Here is a 14,901-nt window from a genome sequence, read left to right on the forward strand (position 1 = left end):
CTCACGACAATATTTTTTTCAGTGTGCAACACGATAGAGCTGCAAAACTATGGATAGTTTTATTTTTAAGGCACTATCGATATTTATTTTCCGATAGCGATACTATCGAAGAAACCCAGATCATTAAAAATACCGCCGATCAGGGCTGCCAATAAAATTTCAAGAAAAATCGTCACTTTATTCGATAAAAATCGTCATAATCGGCACTTACATTTTAAAAATCGGCAATATAAAAAATATTAAAATTAAACATATTTTTTGGGTAAACACAAAACAGAAGTATTTATTTCAGATAGAAAACAGAAAATTAATGTACACAACTATGCATTTCAATAAAATAAAATGCAAAGAAATCAGGCTTGTATGCAAATAACATTAACATAAAAATCATTTTCTACTTAAACAAAAATTTCGTAATTTTTATATAAAAAATCTGTTTTTCTAAAATATTGTTAATGATTGAGTAACATTTTTATCTTTAAGAATTATTTTTCATAGTTTCGGCTATAGGTCGAGTAAAAAACATAGATATGATGTTTTTCTTTTATTTTTATTTCCAATATTTCGGTTGACTTCGTCAAAACCGTTTTCAAGGCTGAAGTGAAACAAAAAACAGAAAATTGTTTTTAAATTTAATTACAAAAATCACTAACAAACAAAACCAAACAATAAATTATTAAACTATTATAATTTACATTTGTTCTGGTGTACACAGCTTCACACTCTGTTTTACACTGAATTTAACTTTCTATTGTGCTTTTGTATTGTATGTCTATATATTCGAGCGCAGTTCTCAATGTCTTTCTTGTAATTCATTCTCTCGTCAGGTGGAGTGTTGATAATGTGTAGCATCTCAAGAGTAAATCTGCGTCTGTAATTGTTTTCGTGGTCTAAAATTTCTACACCTTCAAAGTTTGGCTTGTGACCAGTCTGCGCACAGTGGGCCGCGAGTGCTGTTTTCTGCTCCATGGGTTTGTCAGTGGCTTTAATGTCAGATTTGTGAGAAGATAGTCTGGTTTTGAGTTTTGTCATTGTAGTGCCAATATATGTCTTTTGACATAAATTAGATTTGTCACCTTTACATTTAATCTTATATATTATATTGCTTTTATCGTCATTTTTAATTTTGGTTTTAGTTTTGCTAAATAGTCCCTTTACTGTTTTGGTAGTCTTTAACGCGAGCTGATATTTATCTTTGTCGTATATATCAGACTTACACAGTCGCTCCGAAAAGCCAGCTATATAAGTCACTGGCTTGTAAATTTTCATAACTTTTTCGTTATTCTCATTTTTGTTGTTCATCTGTTTCGATTTTACCTTATTTATTAGATTCTGAATTGTTCTTTTTGGGAAGTCATTATTGGTAAGTATCTTTCTAATTTTCTCTTCATTTTCCAAGTGAAATCCAGGATCACTAATGCTGAGTAATCTTCTGATGAAGTTAGTCGCAGTGTTAATTATGATACGTTTGTTATGATTGGAATAAAAGTTAAGTAGACGTCCAGAAGCTGTTGGTTTTTGATACCAGTTTAATTTTAGTTGGTTACCTTGTCTATGAACTATTGTGTCAAGATATGGCAACTTTTGATCCAGCTCCTCTTCCTTCGTGAATTGGATTTGTCGGTTGTAAGAATTTAAAGCGTTAAGCGTTTCTTCGACGTCTGATCTTTTTATAATGGCGAATATGTCATCTACATACTTAGTTACTACACGAGGCTTGGTTGTCTTCTTAAATACGTCGTCCAAAAGTTCCTCCATAATGATGTCCGCTATGATTGGTGAAGCGGGGGATCCCATGGGCATGCCTTTTAGTTGCTCATAAACTCTGTCCTCAAATTTGAAATATCGTGTATCCTTAATGCAAAATATTATTAAATCTTTGAATATGTTGAACGATGTAACATTTTTATTTAAAAATTAAATATTTTGAAACTCAAGAAAAAGTCGCGTGTTTTCAAAAACAGGTGATTTTTTATGGGTGCCAGAGACATACCAATAGATTTTAGTTCCCCTGGAATATGTAAGGTAGTTCCTAGCCTTGCTAACTCATCTGATTCGTAGTTCCCCGGTATGTTTCTATGGCCAGGCATCCATATTAGGTGAATATTGTACTGCTCAGCCATCTCGTTGAGAGATTTGCGGTCGATGGGCGTTTTCGAGTGAAGGAACATAGAGTCCAAGGATTGTATTGCAGGTTGACTGTCTGAGTATATATTAATGCCAACATTTTTTGGAACATTACTTCTCAGCCAATTCACCACCTCTCTTATTGCCAATATTTCAGCCTGAAAAACACTACAGTGATTAGGTAATCTTTTCGCTATTCGAATTTCCAGATCTTTATAATATACTCCGAACCCCACTTTTCCATTCAATTTGGAGCCATCAGTATAGAAATCTATATATCTTTTATTCCCCGGGGTCTGTGTACACCACGCCTCACTGTTGGGAATTAGAGTTTCAAACTTTTTGTCGAAAAGTGGTTTCGCCAGAATGTAATCCACTACGTTAGGCATATCTGGCATTATTTTGAGGACCGAACTGTGACAGTACATTTTCTCCGACCACAGCGATAGCTCGCGCAACCGCACAGCCGTTGTTGCAGCTGACTGTTTGGCCAAAATGTCTAAAGGCAATAGATGCAGCATGACGCCATACGCTGTACTTTATCTAAACCTGTCGGTTGCTGAAGTGCCGGCCATCAGACTACAACACCATACAACATTATAGGTCTAACCACTGCCGTGTATAGCCAATGCACAATTTTCGGTTTCAGTCCCCACTTTTTTCCTATTGCCTTTTTGCACGAGTACAAAGCTATGGGCTTAACCGTGGGAGTTTTGCGATCTTTGCAGTACATGACTATTTCTGTCTTTGCAGGATTTACTCCAAGACCATTCTCTTTCGCCCATTTCTCAGTCATCCGGAGAGCTCTCTGTATAACATCTCTGATTGTGGATCGTCTGCGTATGCCACCACTTTTATTCTTTCTCTTTCTAGGGAACCAGAAGGTTATTTATAGCAACATTCCAAAGAAGAGGTGATAGAATTCTTCCCTGGGGAGTGCCGCTGTTCACATACCTTTGTATGTTTGCTTGTCCTAGTGTGGGCGAAATACGTCTCCCCATTAGCAGTTAGTCTAGCAGCCTAGGTATACCTGGATCAACATTCAGAGTTGCCAGTCCATTTAATACCAAGCTCGGATGGACTCTATGTCTAGAAACTATGTCTAGAAACGCAACGATTGTGTATTCAGTGACAGATAGTGAGCTTTCAATAAAGCTGACTAGTTCATGCAAAGCGGTCTCAGTAGACCTGCCCTTCGAGTGTGTATGCTGTCGTTTCGAGAGCAAGCTTGAATCGACGCTAGTTCTAAGATAAATGACCGCTGAGCCACTGTGGCAACGCCAGAACATGGCTCAACCGTCTGATTTCCAGGAAAATGTGTGTCCAATAGTACCTCTAGCGTCTCCTCACTGGACGTTGTCCAATTGCCCTCCGATGTTTTAATGAAACCTGAAGCGGAGTTAGTGGATGTTAGTACCTTCCGTAGTCTGGAAGCCTCGGACGTATTCTCAATACTGCTGCAGTAAACATTCCAAGAGTTATGCTGGGCTTTTCTCAGTTCTCGCTTGTATCCTCTCAGATTCTTTTTGTAAGCGTCCCAATCCTCAGGAGCTCTGGTAAACTTTGCTTTGTTAAAGAGCTTCCTGCAGGATTTCCTCATATTACTTAACTCCGTAGACCATCATGGTGGTCGATTTTCCCCCCTTGGCTTCCCTCTAGGGCATGCAGCTTTCAGTGAGATGTTGAAGGCCTTAGTAATCCGCTCCACTGCGTGTTCGATATCTTGCACAGTGCTCATATTTATCTCTGGTATTTCCGGTATCATCATATTGAACGATTCCCTATACCTATTCCAATCAGCTTTCCTAACGTTTGCCGGAAATATGGTCTTGGTGGTATGAACATTAAATTTGAAACTGATGTAGCGATGATCTGAGAAGCTATGTTCCCTCAAAATTTGCCACTGAGATATTCTATCATTCAGTTCCGGAGAGGCCAGTGTGACGTCCAAAACCTCTTGCCTATTTTTGGTGACGAAGGTTGGTGCATCTCCCTTATTGCAAACTACCAGGTTAGTACGCAAAAAATTCTATTAGCGACTCCCCCTTTCATTAGTATCACTACTTTCCCAAATACTATGATGTGCATTTGCATCGCATCCCATAATGAGTTTTGTATTTGTTTTCAGTGACTCCTCAACTAAGGTCTTAACGGCACATGGAGGCATCATGTCCCATGCAGATCGAAGACACCTAGTATTTGCATTTGGATATCTCTAAACTGGCTACGACAGTGTCTGCATTGCTCAATGAAGGAAGCAGAAACAAGTTTAGTTCGTTCTTAGCAATTATACATGCTCGATTTTTATCTTTACCGGTATTATGCAAAAGTTTGAAACCCGGAGTGCTTAATTCACAGATCTTATTCTTATATATGTATGGTTCTTGAATAAGAACTATATCTATGTCTCCGTCACATCAGCCGCTTCAATTGAGTCATCAAGGGCTTCCTTTTCACAGATCTCGTTGACTCTCGCAACAATCCGCGGTTCAGCTTTGGTGAGGTTTGAGTCTGTAGGTACTTCCCGCATACGATGTTCGTCAATGTCTGCAGTTTTTATGTCTCCTTCGGCTTGATCCCGTTTAGAGGATGGAGTTCATCCGGTGGTCGTTCCCTTTTTCCAGCTTCAAGAATTCCTTAGCCGACAACGTGCTTGTGTCGACAGATCCTAATTAATTTAGGATAAACAAAGCATTTCTTTGAATCTCTTTCGTGAGGGATTATGTTACCTCCTTTTGATGTCGTTACCTTAGAAAAGGTTCGACTTGTCTACAGGTCGACTAATTGGGCCTAAATTTGGAAATTAGTCAAATACACGGAAGAAATATAGCCTTTGTTACAAGCGGACAAATTGTTAAAATGGCCAAAAATCTTGCACACAGTTGAATATTCTTCACTCAAAATATATTTCCCGAACATTAATAAACATTTCTCAAGAATGATACTTAATTCAAAAAACTATTTTTGTATTTGTTTATTTACTGTTTACTGACATTGTGATGAGCTGGTTTTATATTTTTGTTGTTATTTTTGGGCTAGTGAGACTATCTTACAAATTATTGTACCATGGGTAGCACCTATTTAAAGAATCAAATTTAAAGCGTTAGGTTTTAGTGGTAGTCCGTTTTATTTCAGGCTCACTTATACTATTCAGTCCATTGTGATAAATTTTGCTACAAGTTCCATCGGAATGTCGGTGATAAAATCTAGCGTCTTAAGTTTTGTTTTACGTTCCAGCATCCACGAAGTCCGAACGAATGTTTAGCAAAACTGGATACACCATTTCAAAAATGACCTGTTTGAAATCAAGTAATGTCAACATGTTCTCGGTGGAACTTAGTAATTAGCACTTGAAGTAGCTTTTTCCGTTATTTTTATGTAAGTTTAAAACGCACAAGAACCTTTTGTTTAATGAAAAGCATTTCAAATGGGAAATACTTATGGCGTTTTCTTTTCTTATGAAAAATGCGCACTTTTTTGCATTTTGGCCGGAAAATGTACTTTTTAGGTTCTTTTCTAAAAAAACAGGCAAAAGTGCGAAAAGGCTTCAAATTCTGTTGTGAAAATAGTGCCACGCATAGAGGCAAATTACGGGCATTTTCAGCACTGCCAACAAACGAGAGTGCTGCGATTGCCCTGTTTCCTTCTTTGAATTCTTTTCTGCCCGCTGAAATGATAGCATTTTTTTAGGTTGCTGGTAACATTTTAAAAATGCGCATTCTGTACAGACAAAATGACGGCAAAGCACTTTTTTCAGAAAAGAAAACACCATTAGTTACTGCAAAAAATTCGATAGTATCGATCTATGCTGCCGGATTATTTCGGTGTTCGTCTGAAATTGTGATTGAACGCATTACTGTGTTTTTTTATCATTATTAATATTTTTTTTAATTTACTCACTATTACTACATTCACTATATGATACACCATATTTTTCGTAAGTCGGGACAATTGCTTGACAATTCGTCAGTATTCACATATTTCTTGTGCCATGTTTTCGTTCATGAGTATATACACTCCGTAAGTTTTTGTAACCTTGCTCGTGCATGATTTCTTCCGATCGTGAGTATTCGTAAGCATGAGATCGTAAGAGTGAATGTTTGGAAGATGTGTGCGATTTCTCAATAGTGCAAAAATGCAAAAATATGTGAGTGAACCACTACCTCAAATCTTCGTGGGCTTGAGTAAAATTTCACCCATATCCTTATTATGCAATGCAAGATCAAACTAACATAAGCCTAGTTTTTTAGTTCAAAAAATTCTTTTGTGTTACGGGATTTTTAGTGGACCGAATAGACAGATGAATAAATTAAATTGTTAAATTAATTTTATTCGTATTGCGTTTTAAACAATTGCCTTTTAAAATGTTGGTTTGTTTGATTTTTTAAAAGTTTTAATTGAATTTTCACTACTGTTTACCATGACGAGTATTTTTTTTCAAAATGACAATCAAACCTTATTCACCCACACAAACGCATTCAGCTTTATTAAGACGATGATTTTTATTGAAAATGTAAATTTTTGCAATGAACCTACGGGTCCCAATGTATATTACACTTGTCTTACAATGAACCTATATGTCAATAGCAACGTTAGGGTCGTACAACATCTTTGAAGTTTTCTGTCTGTCACACATAAATCAGTGGAATTCTTTTGAATTTATTTCACAAACAAGTGGTGTTGTGTGATGGATGTAAGACTGGTTCCTATGTCCCCAGAAACGAGAACTTGACATCTGAGATTTTGTGCGTTAATTTGATACGAAGACTAATCAGAGACAAGAAATATTTTTGCCAGAAAACTGCTGTAATATGCCAATGTATATCAATTTAAAGCTTTTACTTCCGTTGATGTTGTTAACAGATACAAAGTTTTTTGGAAATCATGCTAAGGGCTGGTCTAATAAATGCACATTCCTAACGAAGATGTTATACATATGCACACTCACAACAAATTGAGATGAAAAGAAAATTCCAAAGGAAATTCAAAACATACATAACATCTTTCGGGTTCACAATCTTGAGCTTGGATCAGGCAACAGTATGGGGTGGACTACACGAAAAGTTTTATAAAAACAAATCAAAGGCGAATAATAAGCACACTCAGGCACTTACGCACATACCAACAAAGGGATGTTTGGCTCCGTACGGCATCTAAAATATGGGGTATATTAGGTTTGAAACATGAAAATATAATTGCTATATTATTTCTACTGTGTGATTCGGTATGATTCGACTTGTTCATTTCCTTTTCAATTGATTCCTACACCCTCAAAAAATCGCTTCTGTAACATATACCCCAAACACATTTTGCTTCAAGCATAATATTTTCAGGATTGGTCCAAACAAAATATTGTTTGTATTGTTCAAACATATTATGTTTCACCTTAGGGCATACACTGGTAGAAAAAAATTTAATCAAATTTTCTTTGTATGGATATATTTTTAAGGCGCCAATTGGTTACTTCCATTATTTTACTTGCAGCATACTCTCTAGGTCTCTCTTTCTAAACTCATATATGTTTATAGGCTATTTCTAAATTAATATATGTTTGCATCTAAGTATATTACATTTACAAACAGTTTATGTCCCATACATAATATTAACATATATGTCCCAAACATGTTATGCTAGTTTATGAAGATTATATGCTTGCACTTAAAAATATTGTGTTAAAAAATTTGAGCTCCAAACATATAATTTTTACACCCAAACATATGAAAAACAGTCCTTTTCGTCCGTGTAGATAGTGAACAAGTAAATACTATTATAGGCCACGCAGAAGTGGAACACATACAATCTTGTGGCACTTTCAATTCTAATCATCAAATGGATAAATTAAAGCTGTCATGGGACACAATGACCGCATGATAGAGAAGTAACAGAAATACAATGGGGATATTTCTGTGGGGCTAACATTAAATGCGGGACTGAGTGACAGACACTGTCATAGGCGTACGCAAAACACAAACTGAAGGAAATCGAAAAGAATGTCGTAAAATGCGCAGTAGGAAATGAATCGACATGTTCGTTCCTCCAAACCCACAATGGACAAGTAACGATCCCTCAATGCTTCGTGCCACATTTTACTCTATCGGGGTCTAATATTAAACTTGGAGAAACAAAGCTTTTCTCAGGAACGAAATTTTAGATAAACGTAATGTTTCTTTGTTTGTAAAAAACTTTTCTTTCACTACCGAAACAAATCTAATGTTAAAAACTGTAATTTTGAGGTCTTACCTCAATTAGCTGTATATATCTGTCGAAGTGTGGAAAAAATACGAAAAAATTTCTGAAAAATGATCATCTAATATTGCGTATTTTCCTTAATTGTTAAAGAACTTTATAAAAATGAATTTTAGTGCCCACCAATATGTAAACTAATAAATGAAGTATTTAGATTACATCCTCTACTTTAAAACAACATTGAGAAATAAATCGAATGTAAGTGGGAAGTTAGAGTTTGGTATCGTTTTCGAATGTTCTCTATAGCGGACATCGTTAGTTAAAGCACTAAAGGCGAATAAAGCGTATTAGGGATTACCCTTATATCATAAGAGAAGGGAATTTCGACTGTTCAAAATTTTGTGTGGGAAGAAATACTTTCGGAAGACTCGCTATATACACAGAGAGTCATAGGCTTACTTTCAAGCACCGGCAAGATTAGGTTAGGTATAGTGGCAGCCCGATATTTCAGGCTTTATTTGTATGGTGAAGCTCAACAATTTTGTTCATTGAATGAAACATTTGTTGTTGAAATGTGTTTGTAGATGCTTGATAAAGAAAACAATAGAAACATCCTGAATTTCCAACAAATAGCATATGAAAATAAAATTAACAAGAATGTTGACTCACACATCGCTGAGAATATGTACGAAATAGAGTTGGGAATTATAGTTCCTTTAAGTGATCGCTCCTTTTAGTTCCGTTTCGCAATAGGAAATAGTTTCTTAGTTCCTACACCCAGAAAAAAGTGACCCCTTCTTTAAGTTAAAATGGACTCATTGTGAAGAAAGTTGAACTTCGTATAGCGCCGAAGACATTTTTATTTGTTTGAACGATGTGATTTTCATAGAAATTAGGTAGAATGCATTCCATATATTAGTTAACATTTTCCTATATTTATGTACCACTATACTACAGAATGAAAAAATTTAACTGAATTGAATTCATATATGGAATTATTTTATGGAACTGTTTTCATTAATTTGGACAAATCTTACATATTTGTTGTAAACCTTTTACTTCACAATTTGAACTGCTTATCTTCGTTTTTAAATACAATTTTATTTGTTTATATAGGCAATTTTTTCTTCAATAAAAGACATGTTTTATTAATATATTAAATATATTTATTAAGAATCAACAGCATCGAAATATTAGTTTATTATACCACTATCCACGTAATGTTATCAACTGTAAAACGTAATTTTTTCTTCTTCTTGTACCTTTCACTTGTAATAAGTTGCTGCCTAACGATTTTGTCCTCATTTTACAATTTCAATGCCTACAAATATAAAAAATCATAAACCAAGTTTTTCACAAAAGGTTAGCGTCCTGAATGTTACCTGATGAACATTGAAGTTTGAAGGTTGTTATTCTGTTGATGTTTTCTTTCTTTGTACACCATCACGAACATTGATAGACTTATTGTTTGTTATTTATGTTTAATAAGTTTCAAAAAACGAAAATTGTTCTCACTAATTTAAAATAACAAATATTTTATGTATTTTATTTGTTATTTATTATATTATTTTACTATATTATTTTTTAACAAACTCTCCGTATACCATAACAACGCGATTTCAACTAAAAAACAACCCACGCGCAAACATATCGATTACACCGATGACAGGTATCGATTACAGGTAGACAAAAGAGATATAGGAAAATTTCCTATTTTCTAACAAGTATGGTTTCCTTAAGTTTTGAAATGATTGAATACTTCTTAGTACGAATGAACTAAAATATTTTTCTATGCCAAATGTTATTCGTATGTATGATAAGCTTTCTACACAGAAAAAAAGTGTCTCGTAAATTTAAGAAGATTTTTACAATAATTTATTACAAGAGTTTTCCAGAATTTTAGTTCATTTTTCGTATCTTCAACGAAAATTAACTACTCGGAAGGAAATTTTACAAATTCTAAGTAGCAATCGTTTAGTTCATGGCCTACAAAATACGATGGAAATTTCCTTAAAAAATTTCTTAACTGGTAGTTAAAAATTCGTTTGTCATGCTACTTTCGTTTGTCAAACTACTTGTGAAATGTAAAGTATTTTGTAAATAATAAGTGCAATTTATTATAAGATTTTTTTGTATGAGAAAATATTTTTTTACGAAAAATGAACTTGAAAGTGGATAGCAATTTCTTACTGACAATTCCTATAGTTAATAATTGTTGGTAAAAAATTACCCAATGAAATATTTTTAGTTCACATGTAATTAAATTTATAGACATTTTCGTCAAAAATGGTAGATAACATTTCTTGAAAAATTTGCAAATTTTAAGTTAAATGTTTCATTGTTCATAAACTGGTGTGCCTTTACAAATATTATTCTTAGAGTAAATTGTCAGCAGATGCGATGAACTAATGCATAGTACAAATATATTTATCGGCATAGTGGAATGTGATTAATGTAAAGATGATGTTACTTGAGTTTTGTTGTGTATACATGAGCGTGGGGTTGTTTTTATTTTTGTTCATTTAGTGGTTTGTGTGTGTGTTTGTTATTCGCGGATGGTTTATTTGGCTGGATGAGGTGTTGTTTTCAATAAAGGCACATGTGTTTTTGTTGTTGTAGGAATATTTTGGCTTTGCTAGGTTTTGTTTGGCATGCTTCAGTTGTATAGTTGGCATTGGCGTGGGCTGTTGCATCTTTTAAGTAGGTATACAACAAGGGAGTATAAAGGCATGGAATATTTTGTATTTTTGAGACACATGTTGGTGTTTGTTTATCAAACCTTTTAAATGAAAGTTATTAATATTTTATTGGTAGTTTAGTTTTTAAGAATATTTAGGAAAATATGTTGAAATTGAAAGTGTTTTGAAATTTTTATTATTGTATGTAAAAACTTAATATTCAATTCCAGACGAATTTGGAAAATTTTTGTTATATCTCAGCGTATAGTTTATTAATAAATTGGTAAGTATTTTTTTAATATGACTTTATTTTAAAAAGAATATTTTTTATGTATATTATTATTTGTTAATTAATTTTTTTGGAAACCAGTTTAATGTTTTTCTTTGTTGTAAAAACAATATTTAATTTCAGAGCAACTCCAGATGGATTCGAACAAATAAAAAATAGATAATTGGTAAGTTTTCTTTTAAAAAGTGGCTTTATTTCAACTAGAATATTTAAGTTTTTGTGACCCTTTTATCATCAAAATTACAGGTTTTTAATGCCTTATTTTAGTATTTTTTTAATCAAATTTTTTGGAAACCAATGTAATATTTTTAATGTAAAAACAAATATTTAATTTCAGAATAACCCCTTAAAAATTTGGACAAATTTTTAGTACTCCTTTGCCTGTAATTTAATAGTGAATTGGTAAGGATTCTTTAACTTTCTTTTAGCCCTGGACAGTCATCCTTATTTTTTGTACATTAACGTCAGCCTTCGTCATTTTGAAGTGAACCAAACTTGAGTTTATTTTCTTATTCAATTTGGTTTTAAGTAGTATAAAACAAAAATTCATAAAACGGTGGAATTAGTATAACTTAAATTTACCATTTCCCAATAGACTAAAATGCATTTTAAATCGAAAATGAAATTACGTGTCGTCATTTTGACGAATGATGACCATCTAGGGTTATCAAGAATATTTGGTTTTTTATGCATATTATTATTTTTTTCATTAGATTTTTCGAAAACCTATTTAATTTTAAATTTCAGAGTAACCCAAATAAATTTGGACAACTTTTTATATTTCCCCTCAGCGTACAATTTAATAGAGAATTGGTAAGTTTTATATTAAAACGTTAACTTTCTTTCAACTAGAATATTTATTTTATTATATCCTTCACATCGATAACAACACAGTTTTATGAGTTTATTTAGAATACTTCATTATTTCTCTAATTGTTTCAGGTACAAATTTTATGAGATACGTTTTCCAAAGAAAAGTTGAATTCCTTTCACCATTTGATAAAATGACCCAAATATGGTAAGTTACAAGCTAAAATGAAGAATTAACAATTATATTTCATTACATGGTGTTAATTTTTAACAATTTTCATTATTGTTTCCATTTTTTCCAGCAAGAGATGTGAAAAAACTACCTACGATGAATAAAAAAAGGATAAGTCAAAATGTCCAAACAGCGGGTTCAAATGAACTACTCTCTGTTCCACGTGGTCATAATTTTTATCCACAAAAGAAATTGTATTAAGAACTTTCATCATAAGTTTTTATAATAAAGTACTTTTACTTAAAGAAAGTTAAATTTTAATGTATGAAAATTTTCATAATAGTAAAACGGTTTGTTGTTCCTTTAATTATTTAAATTCTCTGTACTGTGGAATGATTGATTTAAAAATAGTTTAGTCGTCGACATTTTAAAGAGACTGTTAACCAATTTTTATTATCGGGTTTCCCACAAAATAAGCAAGTAAACCACAATAATACTGACTTTTTAACTTGGTAGGGGTATATAAATCTTATGGTGTTGTAAAAATGAACTAAACTACAATGTTATAGATGAACTAAAATTTAAGAAAATTATAAACTAGACAAGTTGAAAAAAATCTTAAGGGCTAAATCATGGTCAATATTACTACAGTTTAGTTCATTTTGCAATGGGAAAGTGTAATGCAATGGTTCAGTGTATAATAAATGAAGCCAGAATCATAATTTTATAAGAAATTTTACTAAACTTGAGGAAACATGGTTTTAGTACGGTTTTTGTTTATTTTTACGAATAATTTGTAATCAGTGAAAAAAATTTTCTCGTTCAGTAGTAAATTCTTATACCCAGTGAAGAAAACAGTATTAGTAAAATTCCATGTCTTATTCTAGTTAATGAACTATTCCTACCTGCTTTCAGTTTAAGAGTTTTTTATATTATAGCTGAATATAGTGAAAAAGGTTTTCATAAATTCTCACGATGCAAATTATAGCGTCTTGAAATAAGCCGTTGTCAAAATGACGAACGATGTCGTTAGTGTACAAAAATAATAATAACTTTCCAAATTTAAAGAAATAATTAACTATTTTGAGAGAAATGCTTCATTTGTGTATAATTTTTTACCGTTTTTTAGTTTATTTAACTAGCGTACGAAAAAAAATTTTAGAGTAAAGGAAACTTTCTCCAATCATAATAATTTCATTTCATTTCATTTCTTTACGTCTATGGATTACATAACCCTTACAGACTACGCATAACATTTCATTAAAATTAAAAAGTAAAGTAAATAATAAAAAAATGTAAATACAATAACCTTTAATGTATTAGGGAGTATAGCAAATGTTTCAATTTATACTTAGTAAAAGTAAAATCCAAGAACTCATTATAAGTGTTAAAAAGTCTCATTGCCTTAGTTAATGGCTCATTTGTAGCATAAGAAGTAGAATGTGTATTTATATGAAAAGGGTAATAGCACCGAAGAGAACGAGGTGGCGTATTGAAGAACTTACAATTCCTTGCAAGAATACCAACGAATCAATCTCTCTACGAGAGCGCAAAGACTGCAACGAAATCAATGCACATCTACTCACATACGATGGCATTGAATGTGAAAAATTAAGGGATTTCAAAGCAAATTTGACGAATTTCTTCTGTACACTTTCAATGCGATTAATATGCTTCAAAGCATTAGGGCTCTAAACAAATGAACAGTACTCTAACTTAGAACGAACATAAGCACAATACAAGATCTTCTTGGTATACGGGTCAGAAAACTCATCAGCATTCCTTCGAATAAAATATAGACTAGAATACGCTCTAGGAATAATATAATTCAAGTGATCCGAAAAATTCAATTTAGAATCAAAAACAACCCCTAAATCCAATTTTCCATTCACAGATTCTAACAATTGGTTACATATAGTATAATCAGATATAACGACATCCCTACATCTATGAAATACTAATTTCTGGCATTTTTTAAGATTAAGTGGAAGCCCATTAACCAATGTCCAGAAAGACAATCTATCAAGATCCTCCTGCAATTTAATTACATCAACAGAGTTCCTTATGCAACTAAAAATTTTTAAATCATCTGCGTACAGTAGATAATTGGAATGGAGAAAACAACTAGAGACATCATTAATGTAAATATTAAAAAGTAACGGCCCAAGGACACTTCCCTGTGGCATTCCAGACTTCGGAACATAAGACTGGGAATAGCAACCTTCACAGTCTACAACACACATTCGGGATGACAAATAAGACCTTAACCAACACAACAATTCATATAGAAAACCAATTTTAGATAATTTATGTAATAGGAGATTATGAGGAACTTTATCAAAAGCCTTAGCAAAATCAGTATATATCGCATCAATTTGACGCCCTTTTTCAAAATTCGAAATGCAAAACTGTGTGAAAACCGCCAGATTAGTAACTGTTGACCTACCATGGAAGAATCCATGTTGTGCAGGACTTATGTAAGCCCTAAGCATAAATAACAATTTATCATTAACAATATGTTCTATTAGTTTGGCAACATTAGATAATTTAGATATAGGTCTATAGTTTGTTACATTACTCTTCTGACCCGATTTATAAACAGGAACTACAATAGTATACTTCCATTTCTGCAAGAAAAA

The 14,901-nt window shown here is 32.9% G+C and overlaps 2 protein-coding genes across 2 annotated transcripts in view; both read right to left on the reverse strand.

Moving 5' to 3' along the window:
- The window catches only part of sli (slit guidance ligand), a 183,202-nt gene that overhangs the window by 79,164 nt on the left and 89,137 nt on the right, over positions 1–14,901 (reverse strand). The window lies entirely within an intron of this gene.
- The window catches only part of LOC142239767 (uncharacterized), a 45,501-nt gene continuing 31,329 nt past the window's right edge, over positions 730–14,901 (reverse strand). Inside the window, exons 2-5 of the mRNA XM_075311540.1 lie at positions 14,709–14,889; positions 14,263–14,351; positions 13,768–13,953; positions 730–1,854 (exon numbers count right to left, since the gene is read on the reverse strand). Coding sequence (XP_075167655.1) covers positions 730–1,854; positions 13,768–13,953; positions 14,263–14,351; positions 14,709–14,889 — 1,581 coding nt within the window. The remainder of the gene's footprint in view (positions 1,855–13,767; positions 13,954–14,262; positions 14,352–14,708; positions 14,890–14,901) is intronic.

This window comes from Haematobia irritans, chromosome 5, assembly GCF_050003625.1.
Source record: "Haematobia irritans isolate KBUSLIRL chromosome 5, ASM5000362v1, whole genome shotgun sequence".
Taxonomy (NCBI): domain Eukaryota; kingdom Metazoa; phylum Arthropoda; class Insecta; order Diptera; family Muscidae; genus Haematobia; species Haematobia irritans.